This window comes from Callorhinchus milii, unplaced genomic scaffold (assembly GCF_018977255.1).
Source record: "Callorhinchus milii isolate IMCB2004 unplaced genomic scaffold, IMCB_Cmil_1.0 Scaffold2, whole genome shotgun sequence".
NCBI lineage: Eukaryota > Metazoa > Chordata > Chondrichthyes > Chimaeriformes > Callorhinchidae > Callorhinchus > Callorhinchus milii.
In genome coordinates this window covers 112872621-112893618 of record NW_024704743.1, presented here as the reverse complement: position 1 = coordinate 112893618, position 20998 = coordinate 112872621, and the positions used below count along the sequence as shown (strand labels likewise).

At 43.1% G+C, this 20998-nt stretch overlaps 1 protein-coding gene across 3 annotated transcripts in view; it reads right to left on the bottom strand.

Moving 5' to 3' along the window:
* Window positions 1–20998, bottom strand: part of stau2 (staufen double-stranded RNA binding protein 2) — a 139139-nt gene that overhangs the window by 63578 nt on the left and 54563 nt on the right. For all 3 annotated transcript variants that reach the window (XM_042332306.1, XM_007886987.2, XM_007886990.2), the window contains 3 exons: window positions 19074–19233; window positions 7237–7344; window positions 435–647 (listed from right to left, as the gene is read on the bottom strand). In XM_042332306.1, the coding sequence (XP_042188240.1) occupies window positions 435–647; window positions 7237–7344; window positions 19074–19233 (481 nt within the window). The remainder of the gene's footprint in view (window positions 1–434; window positions 648–7236; window positions 7345–19073; window positions 19234–20998) is intronic.

Below are 20998 nucleotides of genomic sequence, written 5' to 3'. Positions count from 1 at the left end.
AATATTTTGCATTTACAATATTTTTGATAAATCCTCAGGTTTGTTTTACTTAATTGTCCACCAGTAATGTCTGTCCAACAGTGTAACCAAAGTAAGGAACCCTTTCTCAGATTCTACTTCGCAGATATTTGAGATTCTCAAACTTTGCTGAATTTGTTATATTGTTTACCACAGAAAACAGAAACATCCCAGCGTTAAGTTCAGATAAAAACTACAGCAAATGCTTGGTTTAGCCAATTATAAAACCGAGGATTAGTGTTAAAAAAGCTGATACAGTGTACTTCTATGAGTCAGCCCTAAACTCTCATTCATGGATCAATGCCAATCATTCACAGCTACTTAATAAGCAAACTGATCTAAATCTGGTTTGAAAATCAACAAAACTTCTTTCTTCAAATAATTTAAATGCCTGTAGCAATGAATGATGTGCTTACCTTTAGTATAGACTTGGGCCTCTTCTTATAGTGAGATTTAGGTTTCTCTATCACTGGAAGGGGAGGAAGTTTCTTCAGCTCTTGCAGAACAGATATTGCTGCTCGTTTTTTAGAGAGTTTCTTACTATTTCCTTCTCCGTCTGCTGTAAAGTCTCCAACTGACACACGAGTAACAAAGCTCTTCATGTGAGGAGGGCCACTTTCTCTAGTTACCTGTTGGGAGTAAAAATACAAAACAACATCAATACATAATAATTTTTGCATGGCTACATATGTGGAACTCTTGTTTGGATATTCTTCAGCATGGTGATGGATTTTGCATGCGTCAGATATCAGAAACAAGGATAGTAAAGATTGTGCAGTAGAGGTATTTAGATGTATCGCAAAAGGGCTGGACACTGAGATTAAAAGATCAGCAAAGATCTAATATATTTACGGAACAAGCTTGAAGAGTTGAATGGCCTTCTCCTGAGTCTGAGTTCCTAAGTTCCTAACATTCTCTAGTTGTTATAAGTTATCAAAACTGGAATATGTATGGGTATTCGAGGGCAGTGCAATACAAAATCGTGGAGCGATTAACCTCAGCAATATAAGAGTAATGAGCAAAGGAATTTTATGGTCAGGGGACCTTTGCTTGAGATGGTCTTTAACGAGTGAAACATCCTCTCGCTTCTCTTCCTCTGAGAATAAGACAGTTCCCAGGCTTTAGCAAGATACTGTACATAATAAACAGAACCTATAATAGATAAATTGGGGGAAAAAAAGCCTTTCCCAAAGTGGCAATTAGCAGAGAGGAATTGGGTTGTCAGCATTGAGAAAATTAACTATCGGAGCATCCCAGAAACAGGAATTAAATGTTGTATAATGCTGGAAGATCATTTAGTCACAATGGTTGCATATGGTATTAAACTCTCAGGAAATAAATTGTTTGCTTATTTGCCCACACCCTTTGAGATGACAAATTTTACGTTGGGGCTCAATTAATGAGAAAGAATACATTGACCTGCAGAATGCAGTTTTGATTACTGCACTGTTAGAGAACATTACTGCTTCTGCCTGATATATAGCCCTTTGACTGAGTTCTTGCATCTTAAAATGGGAACAATGAAAAACGTCTGGAAGTGCATGGTAAACCCTGCTGTTACAAAGAACAGAGCAGCCTGTTCCTCAGATTCTAGGAAATTAATAAGTTAGTCCGTGGGTGGGTCTGTAGCTTTCTGGCTGGAGTTCAATTGAATGCAACTGCAAGATGCTAGCACTGTAAAATCATCCCTAGTCCATGAAAAAAGATTATTATAAAAATAATTATCCTTACATTTGATATAGCATCTTTCACATTGAGAGGATGTCCCAAAGTGCTTCACAAAACTTACTGCAAAGCGGAGTGTAAACGCAGCAGCCCAGGTACACACAGCAAGGTCCCACAAACAGCCATGAAACAAATGACCAATTTTATTTGGGGTCGGTTCACCAGGACATCAGGGGAAACTCCCTTCTCTTTTTCGAGTAGTGCCATGGGATCTTTAATATCCACTTGAACATGCAGGACCTCAGTTTAACATCTCAACCAAAGGATAATCGCTCCAACAATGCAATAAAACAGCAGCACTGAATTGGAGTATCAGCACTGAGAATGAATTTGAGTCTCGATGTGGGGCTTCAAACTACAAGCTTCTGATTCAGAATCAATCTGAGCTAGACTGATGAACAAACATCCCAATGAATTCTGTCTTTATCCTTCCCCCCACCTAACTTCAGTGCCCAGTCAGCTTTATGAAGAGATTTCCACCTGACATGAAAGGTCCATATAAATGCAAATTGTTATTCTATTACATATTATAATTATAAAATATAGCATAAAAGATTAAGAGCTGCTTCACAGGTAGAGGTAATGCAATAGGTATTGTAAAGATGATTCAGGTCAGTCCAACATCCAACTGATACCAGAAAGGATATCTCCACTAAGACAAAACCAGTACTGACACTATTCTATCAAGCACAAGTTGGTTGTTTTTCACCTACAAATCCACTGAAAATAATATCTCTTCCTTTGATTCTTCTTCCAGTTCTGTCTCTGATGAGTGATGAAAGGAGACATTCTACTGATGAGATATTGCTAAATTTTTGCACAATAAATAGTATTGAGTACTTGCAGCGTTTAAATGTATTTTATTTGCAACTCACACTTAGCTATGAAGACTTTTAAAATGGCAAAAATATCAGTGCTAGTTCATTTAGTTTATCAGATACGACCTTGATAATTGTTTTATTTGGTATTTTAGTTATCACAAACGAGTTAAAATATCTGGAAAACGCAGACTTGCTGTAATTAGCATGTTTTATTCTTTTATTCCAGTAGAAACATACCACTATAAGCTGGAGATCATTTTGCCACAGCCAAAATGATTCCAGAACTGAATATGCCTATCTGTGTTACTGCATTGCAAAATATAGACCCTTGCATGTTAAAAGAGTCAGTTATTCGCAGCAAATTCATTGTAAGATGACACTTTCATGTAACCATGGTTAATACTGTTCTTGTGACTCATGAGCTGCTGAAAACAATGACGAAGAATTTGGCTTTTGAGATGCTTATAAATCTAAGAAGGAATTAAAAGTAACACAATAACGTGGGAGTATCTGTCTTCATACCCCCACATTTAGAAAAGAAAAGTTGACTTTCAAGTTTCTTTCCTAGCAGCAATCTGATAAGGATTACATTACAAGTTTCTTTTCAACACATCTCATCAAGAAAGAATATTGCTATGACCTGTAATAATGCCAAGTCCTGTGAAAGTTATAAAAATAAAACGCCCTTGAGAAGCCAAATGGATCTTTGAGAATCATTACAATTGAATAAAAGTTCAGTGCACCTTCATAACAACAACTTACATTTATTTAGCGCCCTTTACATGTCTCCGAGCACTTCATAAACCATTACTTGACCAATCAATATCGAGGCCAATAAGCAAACAGAAAATACACAGGAAATATACAAAACAGGTTTCTCCATGGGTGAAGAAGTCTGTGTAAAGTATTTTTTTTTTAAAAAGCGATAATTTAATGGTCCACCGGCAGATCTGGCTGGATCACATCAAAACTTACCATTCCGCCCTTGCCTCCGCTAAATCGTCCTTCTATTCCAAGATAATCTTGGAAGGCAAGGACAACCCCAGGCTCCTCTTCTCCTCTACTAACTGGCTCCACCCTCTCATGCCTCGCCCATCCTCTCCCTCAACTCCGATGAGATGCTGGATTTCCTCAAAACCAAAATCGAGGGGATCCATTCAGCCTCCTCCGGCCTCCCAATTACCACCCCCCTCTCCCTCACACTCTGGCCCCTATCCATCCCTCCCTCCACACCTTCAAACCTGACTCCCTCTCCTCTCTCACCACCACTTTAACCCACACAAAGCCCACCACCTGCTCTCTCGACCCCATCCCTACCCCTCTCCTTACCTCCCAGCTCCACCTCCTCGCCGCTTTACTCTCAGACCTTGTCAACCTTTCCCTGTCAACTGGTATCGTTCCCACCCCCTTAAAATCAGCTGTCATCGCTCCTATCCTAAAAAAAACTTCCCTGGACCCATCCCTGCTCACTAACTACAGCCCCATTTCCAATCTCCCCTTCCTTTCCAAGGTCTTTGAAAGAGTTGTTGCTTCCCAGCTTCTCTCCTGCCACTCCCTTAACTAAACCCCCAATCGTGTTTCTGTGCTGCTCAGAAACAGCCCTGATCAAGGTGACAAATGACATTCTGTCCATCTGTGACCAGGGCTCCCTGTCTCCTCGTCCTCTCTGCTGCCTTCGACACTGTGGACCACTCTATCCTCCTCCACCGCCTCTCCTCTCATCTCAACCTTCAAGGTTCTGTACTTGAATGGTTCAGATCCTATCTCTCACACCGGCTCCACTTTGTCTTCACAAATGGCTTCTCCTCCAGCCCCTGCACTATCTCGTGCGGTGTTCCTCAAGGCTCTGTCCTCGATCCTCTGCTGTTCAACCTGTACATGCTTCCTCTTGGTGACATCATTCACAGATTTGGGGTTAACTTCCACATGTATGCAGATGACACCCAACTCTATCTCTCTGCCATACCCTCAACTCCAGTACCACTGATGTCCAGACAGAATGTCTGTCAGACATCAAGTCCTGGCTGAGAGACAACTTTCTACAGTAGAACATCTGATTGGCTCGCGCTAGCGCCTCTGCATCTCAGGCACTGGCAGCATCAGCATCCACGTTTGCTCACTCCACCTCACCAAGTGGGTCAGGAATCTAGGCGTCTTGTTCGACCCTTAACTATCCTTTCTCCCCACATCTGTGCCATGACCCCAACTCCACAATATTGCCCAACTCTGCCACTGTCTTACCCCTCAGCCCGCTGAAATCCTCATGCATGCCTTCATTACACCTAGGCTCGACTACGCCAACTCCCTGCTTGTCAGTTTTCTCAACTCTTCCCTCCACAAGCTGCAGATCATCCAGAACACTGCAGCTTGTGTCCTCTCCCGCACCAGATTCCGTGACCCCATCACACCCACCCTCGCCCGTCTCCACTGGCTCCCCATCCCTCATAGGATCAAGTTCAAAATCTTCGTCTTCATCTTCAAGGTCCTCCACGGCCTCGCCCCTTCCTACCTCTCCAACCTGCTAACTCCTTAACAACCTGTCTGCTCCCTCCGTTCAGCGGGCTCCAGCCTGCTCCTACCTGAATAGTTCCTAACTTTCACTCATTGTAAATCTGGTCAATTAATCCATTCCCTTGTTAGTGCGATTGATGAAGTCTCAATTCTAGACTTTCAATGGGATGAACAATTTAATAAATTTTCTATTAAATATTATATAGCTGGCTGTAGTGTGAATGTAGACACAGACTAGTTGGGCTGAATGGCCTGTTTGCGTGCTGTAAATTCTATGTAAACCTATGAGTGCCACACTCAAGTCAGGGATCCCGACTTTTAATCTGGTTCCTGGTTAGCTAACTGAATCAAGTAACGAATCATATTCAGAATTTAAATATTCAGTATTGAAAAAATATTGCAACACTGAAAATATAGCATGTGGAAATAGTTATGCTGATTTAAAGTAAATTGCCTTACCCTTGAAAAGCAACATTATGTGGATTTACATAACAATAATCCTTGTCACATTAACATTATCTATATCACTGTACCTAACACTGTGTGAAGTTGAATCATCAAAACACTGCACAACTGATACTGCTAAACAGTTGTGCTGACAGACATCTGTGTGCAACAAGAATAATATTGTAATAATAATCATTACATTTGATATAGCGCCTTATCGCGTCTTTGAGACATCTCAAAGTGCTTCACAGAATATACTTTAAAGTGAATTGACTATATCTTGTGGGCGAAACACGGCAGCCAATTGCGAACAGCAGTGTCCCACAAACAGTCTTGGATTGAGTAACCAAATTATTATTATTAAAGGGATTATTACCCCCAGAAAAGCGATCTGCCAATCGACTAACAAATGGGTTCCTACTTACTGCTAGGTAAACAGGGGTGTGGAATAAGTAAACGTGCCCAATGTTTCGACCTGCCTGGGAATCAAACCCAGGTCCTCTCGCTTGTAAGGCATGTGCTCTAACCACTAAGCTACAGAACTCCACGTGAATCCCTTTTTATATTAATTGCACCACAGAAGATTTATTCACAAAGAAGGAATAATACAGGCAATCTTTCATGACAAATCCTCTTAACATTTTTTTCTACTTAAATCTTTCCGTTAACAAAAATAATTAGTTAAAACTAGCACTTTTCTAGGTCACCTCAGCAAAATACACGTAATCATGATTGATCATTGAAGAACAGAACTGCTCACATAATATGCATCAAAACATGACAGAATGTTTTTTCAATGATTGCTCTCAAAGTCTTACTCTCGTCAAGCCAGGACCTTGGTAAATGGTTTGAAAAAGACACCAATTTGTAAACCTGGTTTGCGATAGCAGAGAATTTATTTCGGACCTAATTGTTCCCCAGCAGCAATTCAACCAAAACTTCTCAAAATCTTCACGGTAAAGTCAATTATCCACGCTAATTGGAACTGGCCTATTTACAGATAAGCAGACAAGTGAGGATAATTTGACATCAGACAAGATACAAATTGGCCACAAGGCCATCTAAAAAATTGTTAGATAAAGTACAGCGGAAATTTACAGCAGAGAAGGCCCATTGTATAATAATGAATCGGTCACTTCAATCCATGATTGTTTGTGGGACACTGCTGTGGCAATTGGCTTTGAGATGTCTCGAACATATGATAAAGCGCTATATCAAATGCAAGGGTTATTATTATTATTGTGTCTCAGTACACTGCCAGCCCACTTCTCTCGACCTTGCCTTCACCCAGTGTTTTTCCCTTTTACTTCTTCTTCCTCACACTGCCCTTTTCTCTCTGAGTTTCTCTCTCTGTCTACGTTTCTCTCGAGAATCTAACTTTCTATCTTTATTTATACAATATATTTAATCTTAAATTGTATACTGTAAAAATATTAAGATCTACTATTGCAGTGAGCAAAAAAAATCCTGTTGGTGGGTATGTGCGAAACTGCAAGCATGTGCAAAGTTGTTTGAATTATGATGTTCCAGACTCAAAGCATCCCTGGCAACTTCACACATACGCACAACAGTATTCTTGCCAGTGTCTCACTGTCCTGCATCAGAACCCACTTGCATAATGAACGTGGAGGTAAACAAACATGGAAATAAATGGTATTTCATTGTAGTAACCCAAATTGTTATGATATTTTCGTTCATACATTTAAACACCTACCTCAAAATTGACAGGCATGTTGCGCTTCAAAGCAATCTCAAACACCAAGCTGATTTCCGACTTGTTGACATCGGTGTCCTCTTCGCCTTCATTTGACATTTCTTCACTCTTTCAAATACAAGAGGAAGTTAAACTTAATCACATAGCACTAGAGCTGTATAATGATACACATGCGGTATACTACATTTTACAAGGATATCCATATTTCCCATCAGCACACAATTTCCCAAGGGTATCATTGCATTGCTCTCATAGAACTTTTGAATCGACTTCCAACAACTCAACTGAAACAGCCAAACTATATCTCCAGCTGCTCAATGGCCTTGATAATGTCCACACCCATGAGGCATAACTCCAGTTGTTGGCAAACCAACGACAGTTTTACTTCAACAACTCACAATGGATACTCTATGCAACACCATAACACTACAGGGGCCCAAATGTTTTATCTTTACATGACTCTCCACAAAGAATTGTTAAACCCACTAACATAACAGGTTCAAATCAAGTCATTCATGTGCCGTTATCCTCCTGGGAGGGGGAGGGGGGACGTGAGGTGGGTAAGCCGGGTCCCTTGGAACTGAACTGGCGCCAAGCGAATTGAGCCAGCCCTCTGTGGCGGTCTCTGTAGTCTAGTTCATGAGCCAGGCGGGTCCACAGTATTCCAGGGCACACAACTGATGATAGCACAGTCACTGGGGGCAGGGAGTCATTCCACTCAGCTCCTGTTAACCCTGCAAGCCAAAGCCCTAACGGATAAGATGGACAAGTAATGGAAAAGCTTTCTGGGCACCAATATCAATGGCAAGCTATGCGGGTTTAACTGGTTAGACTCCAGCAGTATCCCAACGCACATTCTGGGGTCCCCAAGCCTTGGCTCTTACCAACCTGTGACTAATATTTTCTGGAATTAGGTAAGCAGGATGCATCCCTCCAGGGAGAGAGTGTGCATACTATTCCAACAATCTATCTCTGGGATTTCCATGTGTAGGTGGGAGGCATGGAAATCTCTGCTTGGTTTGGATACTCTTAAGCACGATGATGGGTTTTTGCAGACACCCGGCTGACCCTCCCAAAACATTCATGCGTTGGCTGAAGTAGTAGTGTAGGCTTAGCTCAGTTCATAGCACTCTTGCCTCTGAGTTAAAAGGTAGTGGGTTCAGGCCAGAATTTGGAAACCATAGTCTATGCTGACATTCCAATACAGTCCTGGGGTTGTGTTGCATCGCTGGAGTTGCCATTCTTTGGTGAGACATTAAACCAAAGTCCCATCTGCCTGGATATTAAAGATCTTATAGCACTATTCAAAATGAGAAGGGAATTTCTCCTGGTATCCTGGCCTATAATCCCCCAAATACAATTGGTTACTTACTTCATGGCTGGACATTGCTATGTGCAAATTAGCTGCCGCATTCACCCACAAAATACAGTCACAGTAACAACAAACAACAACAAAATTACATTTATATAGCGCCTTTCACGTCAGGAGGACATCCCAAGGCGCTGGACAGACAGAGTTTGGGTCCCGAGCTGAGGGTCGGGGTGGAAGAGGGGGGAAGGCAGGGGTGGGGAAGCAAGGAGATTGAAAGCACGGTAGAAGAGGAGGGTCTTGACGTAGGTCTTAATAATAATAATCCTTGCATTTGATATAGTGCCTTATCACGTCTAGATGTCTCAAAGCGCTTCATAGAATATACTGTAAAGTGAATTGACTGTATATTCGTGGGCAAAACGTGGTAGCGAATTGTGCAAAGCAGTGTCCCACAAACAGTCGTGGATTGAAAATGACCGATTTATTATTGTTTTTTTTTGGAGGGATTATTATTAGGTATGTGGAGTAAGGAAACTTGCCCAAGGTTTTGCCCTACCTGGATTTGAACCCAGGTGTTTCGCTTGCTCTAACCACTGAGCTACAGGTCTTGAAGGTGGCGAGGGAGGGGGCGAGATGGAGAGACTACCGGATGGAGTTCCAGAGAGTGGGTGAAGAGTGGCGGAAAGTCCACCCTCTGATAGTGGGGTGAGCAAGACGGGGGACGTGAAGCAGGCCAGAGCCCACTGAGTGGAGGGAGCGAACAGGATGGTAGGGGGTTAGGAGGTCGGAGAGGTAGGGGGGGAGCAAGACCATGGAGAGCTTTGAAGGTGAGGACCAGGATTTGAACTGTATCCTCTGTGTGATGGGAAGCCAGTGGAGTTGGGAAAGGATGGGGGTGATAGGGTCACGGAGCCTAGTTTGGGAGAGGACATGGGCTGCAGAATTCTGGATGATCTGCAGCCTTTGGAGGGAAGAGTTGGGGAAGCCGACAAGCAGTGAGTTTGCATAGTCGAGCCTTGATGTAATGAAGGCATGTATGAGGGTTTCGGCGGCCTGCAGTGTGAGACAGTGTCGGAGCCGGGCGACATTGCGGAGGTGGGGGAAGGCAGAGCGGGTCATGGCGCAGATGTGAGGTAGAAAGAACAGTTGAGGGTCAAACAAGACCCGAAGATTCCGGATTGGGTTTGATACCGTCAGGGCGAGAGGTGAGGAGGCACTGACGGGAGCCAATCAGGAGAGCCTTGGTCTTGTTGACGTTCAACTGAAGAAAGTTAGCTCTCATCCAGGACTTGAGGTCTGACAGACAGTCCATTAGCACAACAATGGTCCTGGAGTCAAGGGTGGAGACAGAGAGATAAGAGTTGGGTGTCATCCGCACACATGTGGAAGTTGACCCTATGTCTGCGGATGATGTCACCAAGTGGGAGCATATAGATATTGAAGAAGAGGAGACCAAGGGCAGAGCCCTGAGGAACGCTGCACGAGACTGTCTGGGGGCTAGAGGAGAAGCCGTTGGAGGAGATGAAGTGCAGGTGGTGTGAGAGGTACGATCTGAACCAATTAAGGACAGCGCCGTGGAGGTCGAGGTGAGAGGAGAGGCGGTGGATGATTATAGAGTGGTTGACGGTGTCGAAAGGAGCAGACAGGTCAAGGAGGACCTGGAGGCAGAGGGATCCCTGGTTGCAAATGGACAGAATGTCATTTGTCACTTTAACCAGGGCGGTTTCTGTGCTGTGGGCAGCACAGAAGCTCGATTGAGGGGGTTCGAGAAGGGAGTGGCGAGAGAGGAAGGAGCGAAGCTGAGAAGCAACAACTCATTCCAGGACCTTTGAGAGGAAGGGGAGGTTGGAGATGGGGCGGTAGTTAAGAGAGTAGAAAGGGTCCAGGTACGTTTTTTTAAGGATAGGAATGATGAAAGCGTTTGACAGGGGTGGGAACAGTACCAGAGTACAGGGAGAGGTTAACAATGTCAGTGAGTAGAGAGGCAAGAAGGTGGAGCTGGGAGGTAAGAAGAGCGGTAGGGATGGGATCCAGGGAACAGGTGGTGGGTTTCATACGGGTTATGGTGGTGATGAGAGAGGAGGGGGAGACGGGTTCAAAGGTGTGGAGGGAGTGGTGGGTAGGGGCTGGGGTGGGAGGAGGAGATGCGGAGGGGATAGTAGTTGCAGTGGCAAAGGCAGCTGACCAGATTCCCTCGATTTTGGATTCGAGGAAGTCTAACAGTTGGCATTTGATGACATGATAAGACACTATATCAAAATGGAAGGATTATTATTATTGTAGTATTTTTAGAGTGAATGGATCCAATCTATCTGGTTTTCACTACACTCTATTGAGGCAGCTTGTAGTGTGTCTATAATATACATTTGAAAATTAATCCCGATTTAGAAGTTTTTTATACATCATTGCAAATCATAGAATTGCCATGAAGAACCTACTTTAAAGAATAATGTGTTACGTCAACAGGGTGATTTTCTTGTGAGCTCGTTTTAATAGAATTTGTTTTATGAGTAAAGCTTATCTTATTTGCCTTTCCAGAAAAGAAAAATGAAAAATGAAAACTTGCATTTTTCAATCTTAAAATGCTTCATGAGTAATAATTACGTTTAGTGACTATTTGCAAGCAATTGTAGTAGTAAAGTATGACAGCAGGGTCTCATGGGCAACTATAAATAATGATTATATTCTTTGTATATGATACAGAGCCCTTCACGTCAGAAGGACTTAACGTAAGTCTCTTCACAGGGTTTAATGTAAAATGACGTGAATTTTGTAGGCGATTGGCTGCAAATGAACATTAAGAAAAACTCCTATCACACTTCTGGCTTTAATTTGACCTCCTAAACCCCTACCAACCTGCCCACTCCCTCTGCTCAGAGGGCACCGGCCTGCTTCACGTCCCCCGACTCACCCGCCCCACCACTGGCGGGTGGGCCTTCAGCCACTCTGCCCCAATCATCTGGAACTCCATCCAACAGTCCCTCCGGCTCGCCTCTCCCTTACCTCGTTCAAGACCCATCTCAAGACCCTCCTCTTCAACCGTGCCTTCGATCACCCTTCTTCCCGCCCTGCCCTCCACCCTCCCTGATCCTAACTCCCAGCTCGGGTTCGAAACACTGTTTGTCCAGCGCCTTGGGACGTCCTCCCGATGTGAAAGGCGCTATACAAATGTAATTTTGTTGTTGTACACAAAATCAATTCATCCAAAACTCCTCCACCTGGATACACACCTGCACAAATCTCCCATTACACCAGTCCATGCCAGGTTCCACTGGATCCCAATTACCGAAAGTTTTCAAGATCTTCACTTGTTTTCAAATCCTTCATGCCCTCACACATCCCTTACCTGTCTGATCTGCTTACTCCCCACTGCCTCTGGCCTCGTGTTTGTTCCTCATCCCCTCCACCATCAGCGGCCGTGCCTTCAGCCACTATGCCCCGAAACTCTGGAACTCTCTCCTTCAATCCCTCTACCTTGGCCCCTCCTTCCCCGCTTTCAAATCCAGCCTAAAGTCCTTTCTTTTTGATCGTATTTATGGTTATCTTCCCCTCTCCCCCTGGCTCGAATGCTACCCCGGTGAAGGGTAGTATATAAATGCAAGTTGTTGTAAATTTTTAAATAAGAAACTAGTTTTCAGCTCTTTCCCACTCTGCCTGCAAGCAGATAATTTACTTGGCACCCAATTACTTTATGGCATAAGGTCCCCTTTGGCTAAACGTAGTGCTGATATATGACAGAATTTAATTCATAAGATAAGCATCCAGTTATGAGATGAGGAAAGTCAACAAAAATGTAGAAGTAACAGAATAACACTCTTTGTTTTTCTTAAGATTACTGGAACAGATTATTTTGTAAAATGCTCTTGATAGGATTAAGGTAAGGGCTTTACAGCTATCCTGAGCGTGCACAAATACTTCAGTTTTAGAACGGAAAGCAGCACATCACATTACCAGCCCTGACAAAACAATTAAAAGCAAAGGATTCACTCCCAAGTGCTTATTCAAAAAAATGGATGGCTTTCATTTACAACTTCAAGTCTAAAAACACGACTATGTCAGATGTCAGTTGCACAAAATCCAGTTATTTTCTTAAAATATGAAACATAACGGATCAAAAGGTTCTGGATTTGAATACCGATTGAACTCTTTATCTTTTTCAAGTCAATAAAAAGAGTACCATGAGTAACACACAGGTTTTGGGGATGGAAGGCAACTGGAATCTCTCTCTAAAGAGTTGAAACTGTCTCCGACGCAAAGCCTGGCAGTTCCCAGGACTCATATACAACAACATACACTTACATAGCGCCCTTGACGTTGGATAAAGTCTCAGAGCTCTTCAAAATGATGGGGTTGGATGCCGAGCAAGGGAGGGAGGGGGAACATGACCACAGGTGTGGTCAAAAAGGTAGGATTTTCAACAGGATTTAGACAGACAAAAAAAGGAAGAGACAGAAGGGTAGAGGAAAGGAGTTTCAGAGGATATGGGCATAGTAACTAAAGCCTCAGCTATTGACAGAGCCAGAGAGGGAAAGGGAGCTACAGCAAAACAAAGCTAGCTGTGTGGAAAGGGCAAGCAGTGAATAATAACAACAAAATTACATTTATAGAGCACCTTTCACGTCGGTAGGACATCCCAAAGCGCTGAACAGTCAGGTGCTGGGGCCCATGTTTGTTCCTGAAAGCCTGGCCACTGATGGTAGGGCGGATCGGGCGGGAGACATGGAGCAGGCCGGAGCCTGATGAACGGAGGGAGCAGTCAGGTTGGTAGGCAGTTAGCAGGTCAGAGAGGCAGGAGGGGATCAAGGCCATGGATAATAATAATATTAATAATAATAATCCTTGCATTTGATATAGCGCTTTTCACGTCGGGAGGACATCCCAAAGCGCTTCACAGAACACACTGTAAAATGAATTGACTGTATATTTGTGGGCGAACGCGGCAGCCAATTGCGCACAGCAATGTCCCACAAACAGTCGTAGATTGAAAAAGCCTCGAACAGCATTCCACTACTTGCCACGCCTGCAGTATCTTTTGTGGAAATCCTGTTTTTTTTGGTCAGTACAAATAGCGGAGGCTTTGGCTACAATTTTTCAATTTTCGTTGGACACAGGAGTGGTGCCAGAGGACTGGAGAGTGGCTAATGTTACTCCCCTGTACAAAAGGGGACAGAAGGACAAACCTGGGAACTATAGGCCAGTCAGCCTAACATCAGTAGAGGGGAAACTCCTGGAGACTATAATGCGTGACAGAATAAATCTTCACTTAGAAGAATATGCGTTAATTAGGGACAGCCAGCACGGATTTGTTAAAGGCAAATCTTGTCAAACAAATCTAATAGAATTTTTCGATGAGGTTACGGAGAGAGTGGATAAAGGTAGTACAGTTGATGTAGTTTATATGGACTTTCAAAAGGCATTTGACAAAGTGCCACATGAAAGACTTGTAGGAAAGATAGAAGCCCATGGTATAAAAGGGAGAGTGGCAGCATGGATCCAGAACTGGTTGGAAGACAGAGTACCCTTGGTTGCATTCCGTCCGGACCAGGCGACTTATCTACCTTCAGCGCAGTCAACCTTTTCAGTACTTCCTCTTTGTATATACTTATCCTATCCATTTCCTCTACCCTCTCCTCCGATATTGCGGCATTTGGTGCATCCACTTCTTTTGTGAAGGCAGATACAAAGTACTCATTCAGCACATCAGCCATGCCCTCTGCCTCCACAATAAGATATCCCCCTTGGTCCTTAATTGGTCCCACCCTACCTTTGACTAGCTTTTTTTCCTTGATATATTTGTGAAATATTTTAGAATTCCCTTTAATGTTACCCGCTAACCTTTTTTCGTATAATCTTTTTGCCCCTCTTATTTCCTTTTTCAAACCTCTTCTGCACTTCCTATATTCGATTTGGTTGTCTTCTGTATTTTGGGTTTGACATTTGTCATACGCCTCTTTTTTCTGCTTCATTTTAGATACAATTACCTTCGTCATCCACGGAGGTTTGGAAGCCCTACTTTTCCCTTTTGTGGGAATGTATTTATTTTGTCCCCGAGCTATCTCATCCTTGAAGACTTCCCGCTGCTCTTTAGTTGTTTTACCTGCCAATCTTTCTTTCCAGTCCACCTTGGCTAGGTCCCTTTTTAGTTCACTGAAATTTGCCCTCTTCCGGTTAAATATCTTTACCTTAGATGGTTCCTTGTCTCTTTCCATATGCACTTTAAATCTAATGATGTTATGATCACTATTACCCAGATGCTCTCCCACTGAAACCTGCTCCACTTGTCCTACTTCATTCCCCAGAATTAGATCTAGCACTGCTTTCTTCCTTGTTGGTCTGGAAACATACTGATCACATTTGGCAAATTCCCCAGGAAAGTGCGGAGGGTTGATTGGTGCTATTGAGAGGTGCATTTTGTGAAACAACCCAGATCAAAACTATAAGCATATATTTCCTGAACATGTAGTTATGTTTAAAATACTAAAAATTTTAATGTGAATAGTACAGCACTTACCAAACATTTATCGCAGCTCAGATTAGGCCGGGCGCCAGACGAAGCCGATTTCCCGCTTTTGTCGCTTCCACAATCCTAGCACTCCCAGCGCTTGAAATTCGCGACCGTAGCAGTGTCGAGCAAACAGCCCACAGAAGTCTAGCATACTGTGTGTACAGGTGTGTAGCGGGGCCTGGCACACTGTGTGTACAGGTTTGTAACGGTGGGGGGGGGGCTGCCTAAGCACGTCTGTGGCGGTGGAAGGCTTGTGACGGATTTTGCGGCAAAAATGCGGCCGCACTTTTCTACTTGCCCAGCTCATCAGTCAGTGTATCATACTGGGTCTCCCTTCCTCCTAAAGGTAAGCGGGGTCTCCTTGGAACTGAATTGGTTCCAAGGTGACATGCTTGGCAATGGAATTTCAGGGTCGAGCCAGCCCTCTGTGGTAGTCTCGGAAGTCGGTTCCTGAGCCAGGCGGGTCACTGTATTCCATAGCACTGTTGATGACAGCACAGCCAGCCTGGCTTATTGGTAGTACCTGGAAAGGCCGACCAGACACTGGGGGCAAGGAGTCATTCCACTCAGCTCCTGTTAACCATGCAAGCCAAAGCCCTATTTGTCCTTAGGGTGGACAAATAATGGAAAAGCTTGCCGGACACCAATATCAATGGCAAGCTCTGCGGGTTTAACTGGTTAGATTCCAGCAGTACCCCAACGCACATTCTGGGGTTCCCAAGTCTTGGGTCTTACTAATCTGCATCTAATACTTTCCGGAATTAGGTAAGCAGGATGCCTCCCTCTAGGGAGAGTGTGCACATTCTATTCCAACAATCTATCTCTGGGATTTCCATGTGTAGGTGGGAGGCATGGAAATCTCAGCTTGGTTTGGATACTATTATGCATGGTGATGGGTTTTTGCATGTGTCAAGATACCCGGCTGACCAAAAAAAACAGGATTTCCACAAAAGATACTGCAGGCGTGGCAAGTAGTGGAATGCTGTTCGAGGCTTTTTCAATCCAAGTATGTGGCACATAATAAGAACTTGTATGCATTACTCTGTATATATAAGTCAGGAAAGCTCTCAATACCATTCTTAAACAAACTAAAATTAGCAAATTCTGGGATTTGTATGCCCTTTCAGCCCTGTCATGATGGGTTCCGGTGTGTTTTTAATGTACGGAAACAAAAACTACCTTTAAAATAAATTGCAATTCCTCAATGGTTCACTTCCCAATATTCTAATGAGACAATCAGACGAGAAGGTCCCAGGTGTGATCATCAGGCCCTGTCGAATTAACTGATCTCAGCTCAAGAATGGTAGTGGTAATCGGAATTGCACTCCTGAGTCCTATTCAGTGCTGTTGGAAGTCGATGTTTGTGGCCATGAGATTAGGAAGAGATCCAGTTAAACTCTGGGGCTCTTTGGCTAATGTGCTAACATTTATTGGGGTCTAATACACACTGATTGCTATACGGAGAGATTGTGATTTTTTTAGCCATCAGGATATGAAAGGAACCTCACTGTCGAGGCTCAAACACAAAGAAGAATTATTTGGGTAAAGTACTCAAGGGCTGCTGTTGTCTGTGGAATTGACTGAGTCAAAGCGTTCAGGAGAGTAGGGGAAAAAACTTAAAGAATCTGCATTTTGACAGCACTTATTACATTGAAACATCTCAGCATGCTTCACAGATAATTAATGTCAAATGAGGGACTTTTTTTTAGTAGGCAATGTGGCAGACATTATGTGCACAGCAAGGTCCAACAAGTAGCCATGATGTGAATGATCAATTAATTGTTTGCCAAGGTAAAACCAGGAAAAAGTTACATTTCTTTTCAACAACAACAACTTGCATTTATATAGTGCACTTTATGCAGGTTAGTATCCCAGAGCGCTTAACAGTGGCGGAGCACAAGGCCGAGCCAGGGGGAGGGGGAGGTGACCATAGGCACAGTCGAATAGGAAGGTCTTCAGGCACGACTTAAAGATGAGGAAAGGAAGGGTAAGGTGGAGGGATAGAGTAAGAGTATCTCAGAGTTTCAGGGTGAAGTGGCTGAAAGCGCCCACCAATGGTGGAACGGAGGGCACAAGGGACATGTAGAAGGCCGGTGCCAATCGAGTGGAGGCAGCAAATTGTGGGTTGCGGGGTAAGCAGGTCAGAAAGATAGGGCATGAAGTGATTTGAAAACGAGTATGAGAATCTTGAACTTGATCTGTTCGGCGATATGGAGCCAATGGAGCCTGGCTAGAACTGGTGTGATAGGGGAACGGAGTTTAGTATGGATGAGTATGTGGACGACGGAGTTTTGGATCAGCTGGATCCTGTGCATGGTAGAGCTGGGAAGACCACCAAAGGGGCATTTGAGAAGTCAAGTCTGGAGGTTGAGGAAGGTGGTCCTGGTCTGGGACCGAATGTGGGAAGGAAGGACAGCTATGGGTCGAACATGACCCCTAGGTTGCGCACTAGTTTAGTAAGTCTGAGGATGTTGACGGGAACCAATGATCTTCGCTTCTGTCTTGCCAACATTAAGTTTCAGGAAGCTTTCGCTCATCCAGGCCCTGATGTCCACCAGAGAACATTGGAGGACCTGGAGTCGCAACTGGAGAAGAAGTAGATTTGTGTCATCCAAATACATTTGGAAGTTTACCCCAATCTGCAGATGGCATCCCATCAAAGAGTGTGATAGGAACTTTAAAGTCCCCTTAAAGAATAGGCAGATGGGACCTGGACCTCACTTTCAAATCTTTGCCGAAAGCACTCATTAACAATGCAGCTCTTCCCAATCAGAATGTTGGTCTGCAGTATGAGCTCAAACCTTAAATCTACAACCTTCTGACCCAGCAGGAGAGTACTAGCAACTGAGCCAAGCTGAAAAAGTATATTTGTTTTTGAACATTTTAAGAAAAACTACCAAGCAGTGGGGTTAGTTTGGCTCCAGTTTCAGTAACAATGTTTAGTAGAGGCAGAAATGCTTACAAAGTGCATATAAAACTTGTCTGAAATAATAAAACAAATGTCTGATTTAACGGTGGCTAAATGACAGAACTATTAAAAGATATGCTTGATATTTAAAATCTACTGATCAAGTCCTGATTTTATAGATCTTCAATGCTTGTCATCTTGTCATTAAAATTATGCAATAAAATACTCTTAAGAATAACATCTGTAGAAACTTTATACATATTCTTTGTGCAGATATTTACATGAATATACATATATATATATTCTTAACACTTACCTCATTGAATAAACAAGAACTCTACGCAGTTAAATTCTGTTTCTAATTTTCTAAAGGATAACCGTTGCAACCTCACATTGCTTTATATAGTGAAAATACTCCCATGTGTGCACATCAACATATAATATGCAATCAAAACAGATGTAAACTTCTATTCATCACTGCACTCGTCTCAATGAGGCTGGAAAGTATTTGCTGCATTTAAAAACTTTAATCCACTACAAATATGAAGCTCCGTGGAATCTGTGGAAAGAACTTTACCAAACTTTGTTTTTCTTAAAAAATTTAGATTCAAAAACAAGTTTTTTTTTTTCTCGAGCAGTTTGGTTGAATGGTGATTTACACATCTAATTCATACTAGTTCTGAATCTCAACCATGTTATCAAAAGGAGAAATCGAGCTGGAGTGTCATTTTAGTCTGCGTGACTCCCAAGTTGTGAAGTAGGTCTTGAACCCACAACCTTCTGACTCAGAGGCGAGAGTGCTAACACTCCCTACTCCCGGTGACTGGACTGCTGCTCCAACTCCTGCCAAAGAGACAGGCTGACTGGTCTACCATCAGCAATGCCCTGAAATAATGTAGACCTGCCTGACTCAGGAACTGGACTATCAAGGCCATTGCAGAGGGTGACTTGATTCCAACATTCCATTGCCAACCATGTCATCTTGCAGCCAACTCAAGGAGACCTTGCTTAACACCCATCCCCACCCCAAGGGAGAATAGTCAATCATATTAAATTTAATAGTGGCATATATGGAAGATGGGAAAAACTCTCAACTCTGACTCAATTGTTACCTGAGGTGGCTTTTCTGGAATAGGTTCATCACGAAGAGCTTGGAGGGCTTTCATGGCAGCATTGTGTCTGGCGGCTTGACGGGTCCGTCCTTCTCCAATAAACTCGGTGTTCCCCACAAGGAGCTGGACGTAAAATAACTTAGGGGCTGGATAATGGTACCTGTGTTGAACAGAAGCCAACACACATATTTTATATAAGATTCACTTTGTGTAACAACGATTCCTCTATTTCACTATGCAACTATTATGAGGGTTGAAACAATTCACAATTAAACAATGGCTGCCTTGTGCCAGCTTGTCTTGTACCTGTAAATGTAGATTAAACAGAGCATTTGATAGAGTGTGCGTTTGTGTGCACTGGGGGAGGGGGGGGGGTGCGGACGGGGTGAAGAGAGCACGAGTGTCCCCTAGTTGTTCAGTGGAGGCGCTCAGTGGAGACTAGGGCATCTCTCAACGGAGAGGAAGTAGAATTAAATAAAACGAGAAGAATTCTAAGCTCACATTTACTGTAAATGTAGTAAATGACGATATTCTGGCAATTGTTTTAACCATTTTCCACTGCTACCTCACACACTCAAAACTCTCATCCCCGCCTTTATCGTTCCTGACTTAACTTTTCCAATGTACATTCTCAAAATCCAGAGTCCATACCCTCCTTAGCATTTGGTCCAGCAAACTCATCACTCCCATTCTTGCCAAGTTCCACTGGCTCCCTATTTCTCTGTGAAACAACTTCAAGATCTTTGCCCTCACCTTCAAATTCACCCACAGCCTTGACCACCCTATCTCTGCAATTTCCTACAACCTTACTCCACGAGCCACTCCTGCCTGCCTCACCATTGCAAGCAAGTCTTCAGCCACTGTGCTCCCCCTCTCTGGAACCCTTTCTCAAAGTCCTCTGCCTCACTACTTTCAAACTTTATCCAGAGTCATACCTATTTAACTTTACGCCCACCTTACCTCCCGAGCTCAGGATTCAATCAATCTGTGCAGCATTTTGAGGTGTTCACCTAACATGACACTATACAAGTATAAATTTTACAAATTTTAACAGGTAGATCAGTTATAAAATACCTTCAATTTAGAGCTCAGGTAACAATGCGGTCCTTAATTTTTAGAAGTCTACATACAATATTGTGAGTCAATCACCAGATAGAAAAGATGAAAGGAACACTGGCCCATGGCAAATTATTTTATTATTTGGGGAAGAGACACACAAAGCTGTGCATCACTTTTAACAGAATAGGACCACACAAGTGACATAATACATCTCCCCTCACTTTGATAATTTCTGCTAAAGACAATAACTTCAATCTTAGATATAGCTCCAAGAGCACCACTGGCCTTCCAATATATTGGTTAAGGGGGCATTCTTCATATATGAATCAAGGAATGTTCGGAGGTTATTCAACCACAATTAGGCACCAGAGGGAGCACTCATCCCTGTGCCTTGGAACGAACTCCCGACGTGAAAGGTGCTATACAAATATAATTTTGTTATTGTTGTTGTTGATCCTGTATTGATGTTCTCACACACACCACATGCTTTCCATCTGATGTCATTGGGTAGTGATCAGAAGAATGAATCTTGGCTGACCATCTCAGATCAGGTAACAGTTGAGTCAGTTGCAATAACCCCACTGGCATATTCACCTTTTGTCTTAATAGTAAATGCTGTGGAGGAAGATGGATTCCACACCAATGCTCTGATAATAGGATTTCAGTCGTTCAGTGCACTGGCTACAACCCAAGAAACCCAATATATATGGGGGGGAAGGGAGAATGGAGGATTAATGGCAAGTATTATTCTCAATGTCAACATTCATTGATTCCATTTGACTTTCAGTCCAGTTTATATAATAATCCTTGCATTTGATATTGCACTTTATCATATTTTCCACACATCTCAAAGTGCTACACAAAAT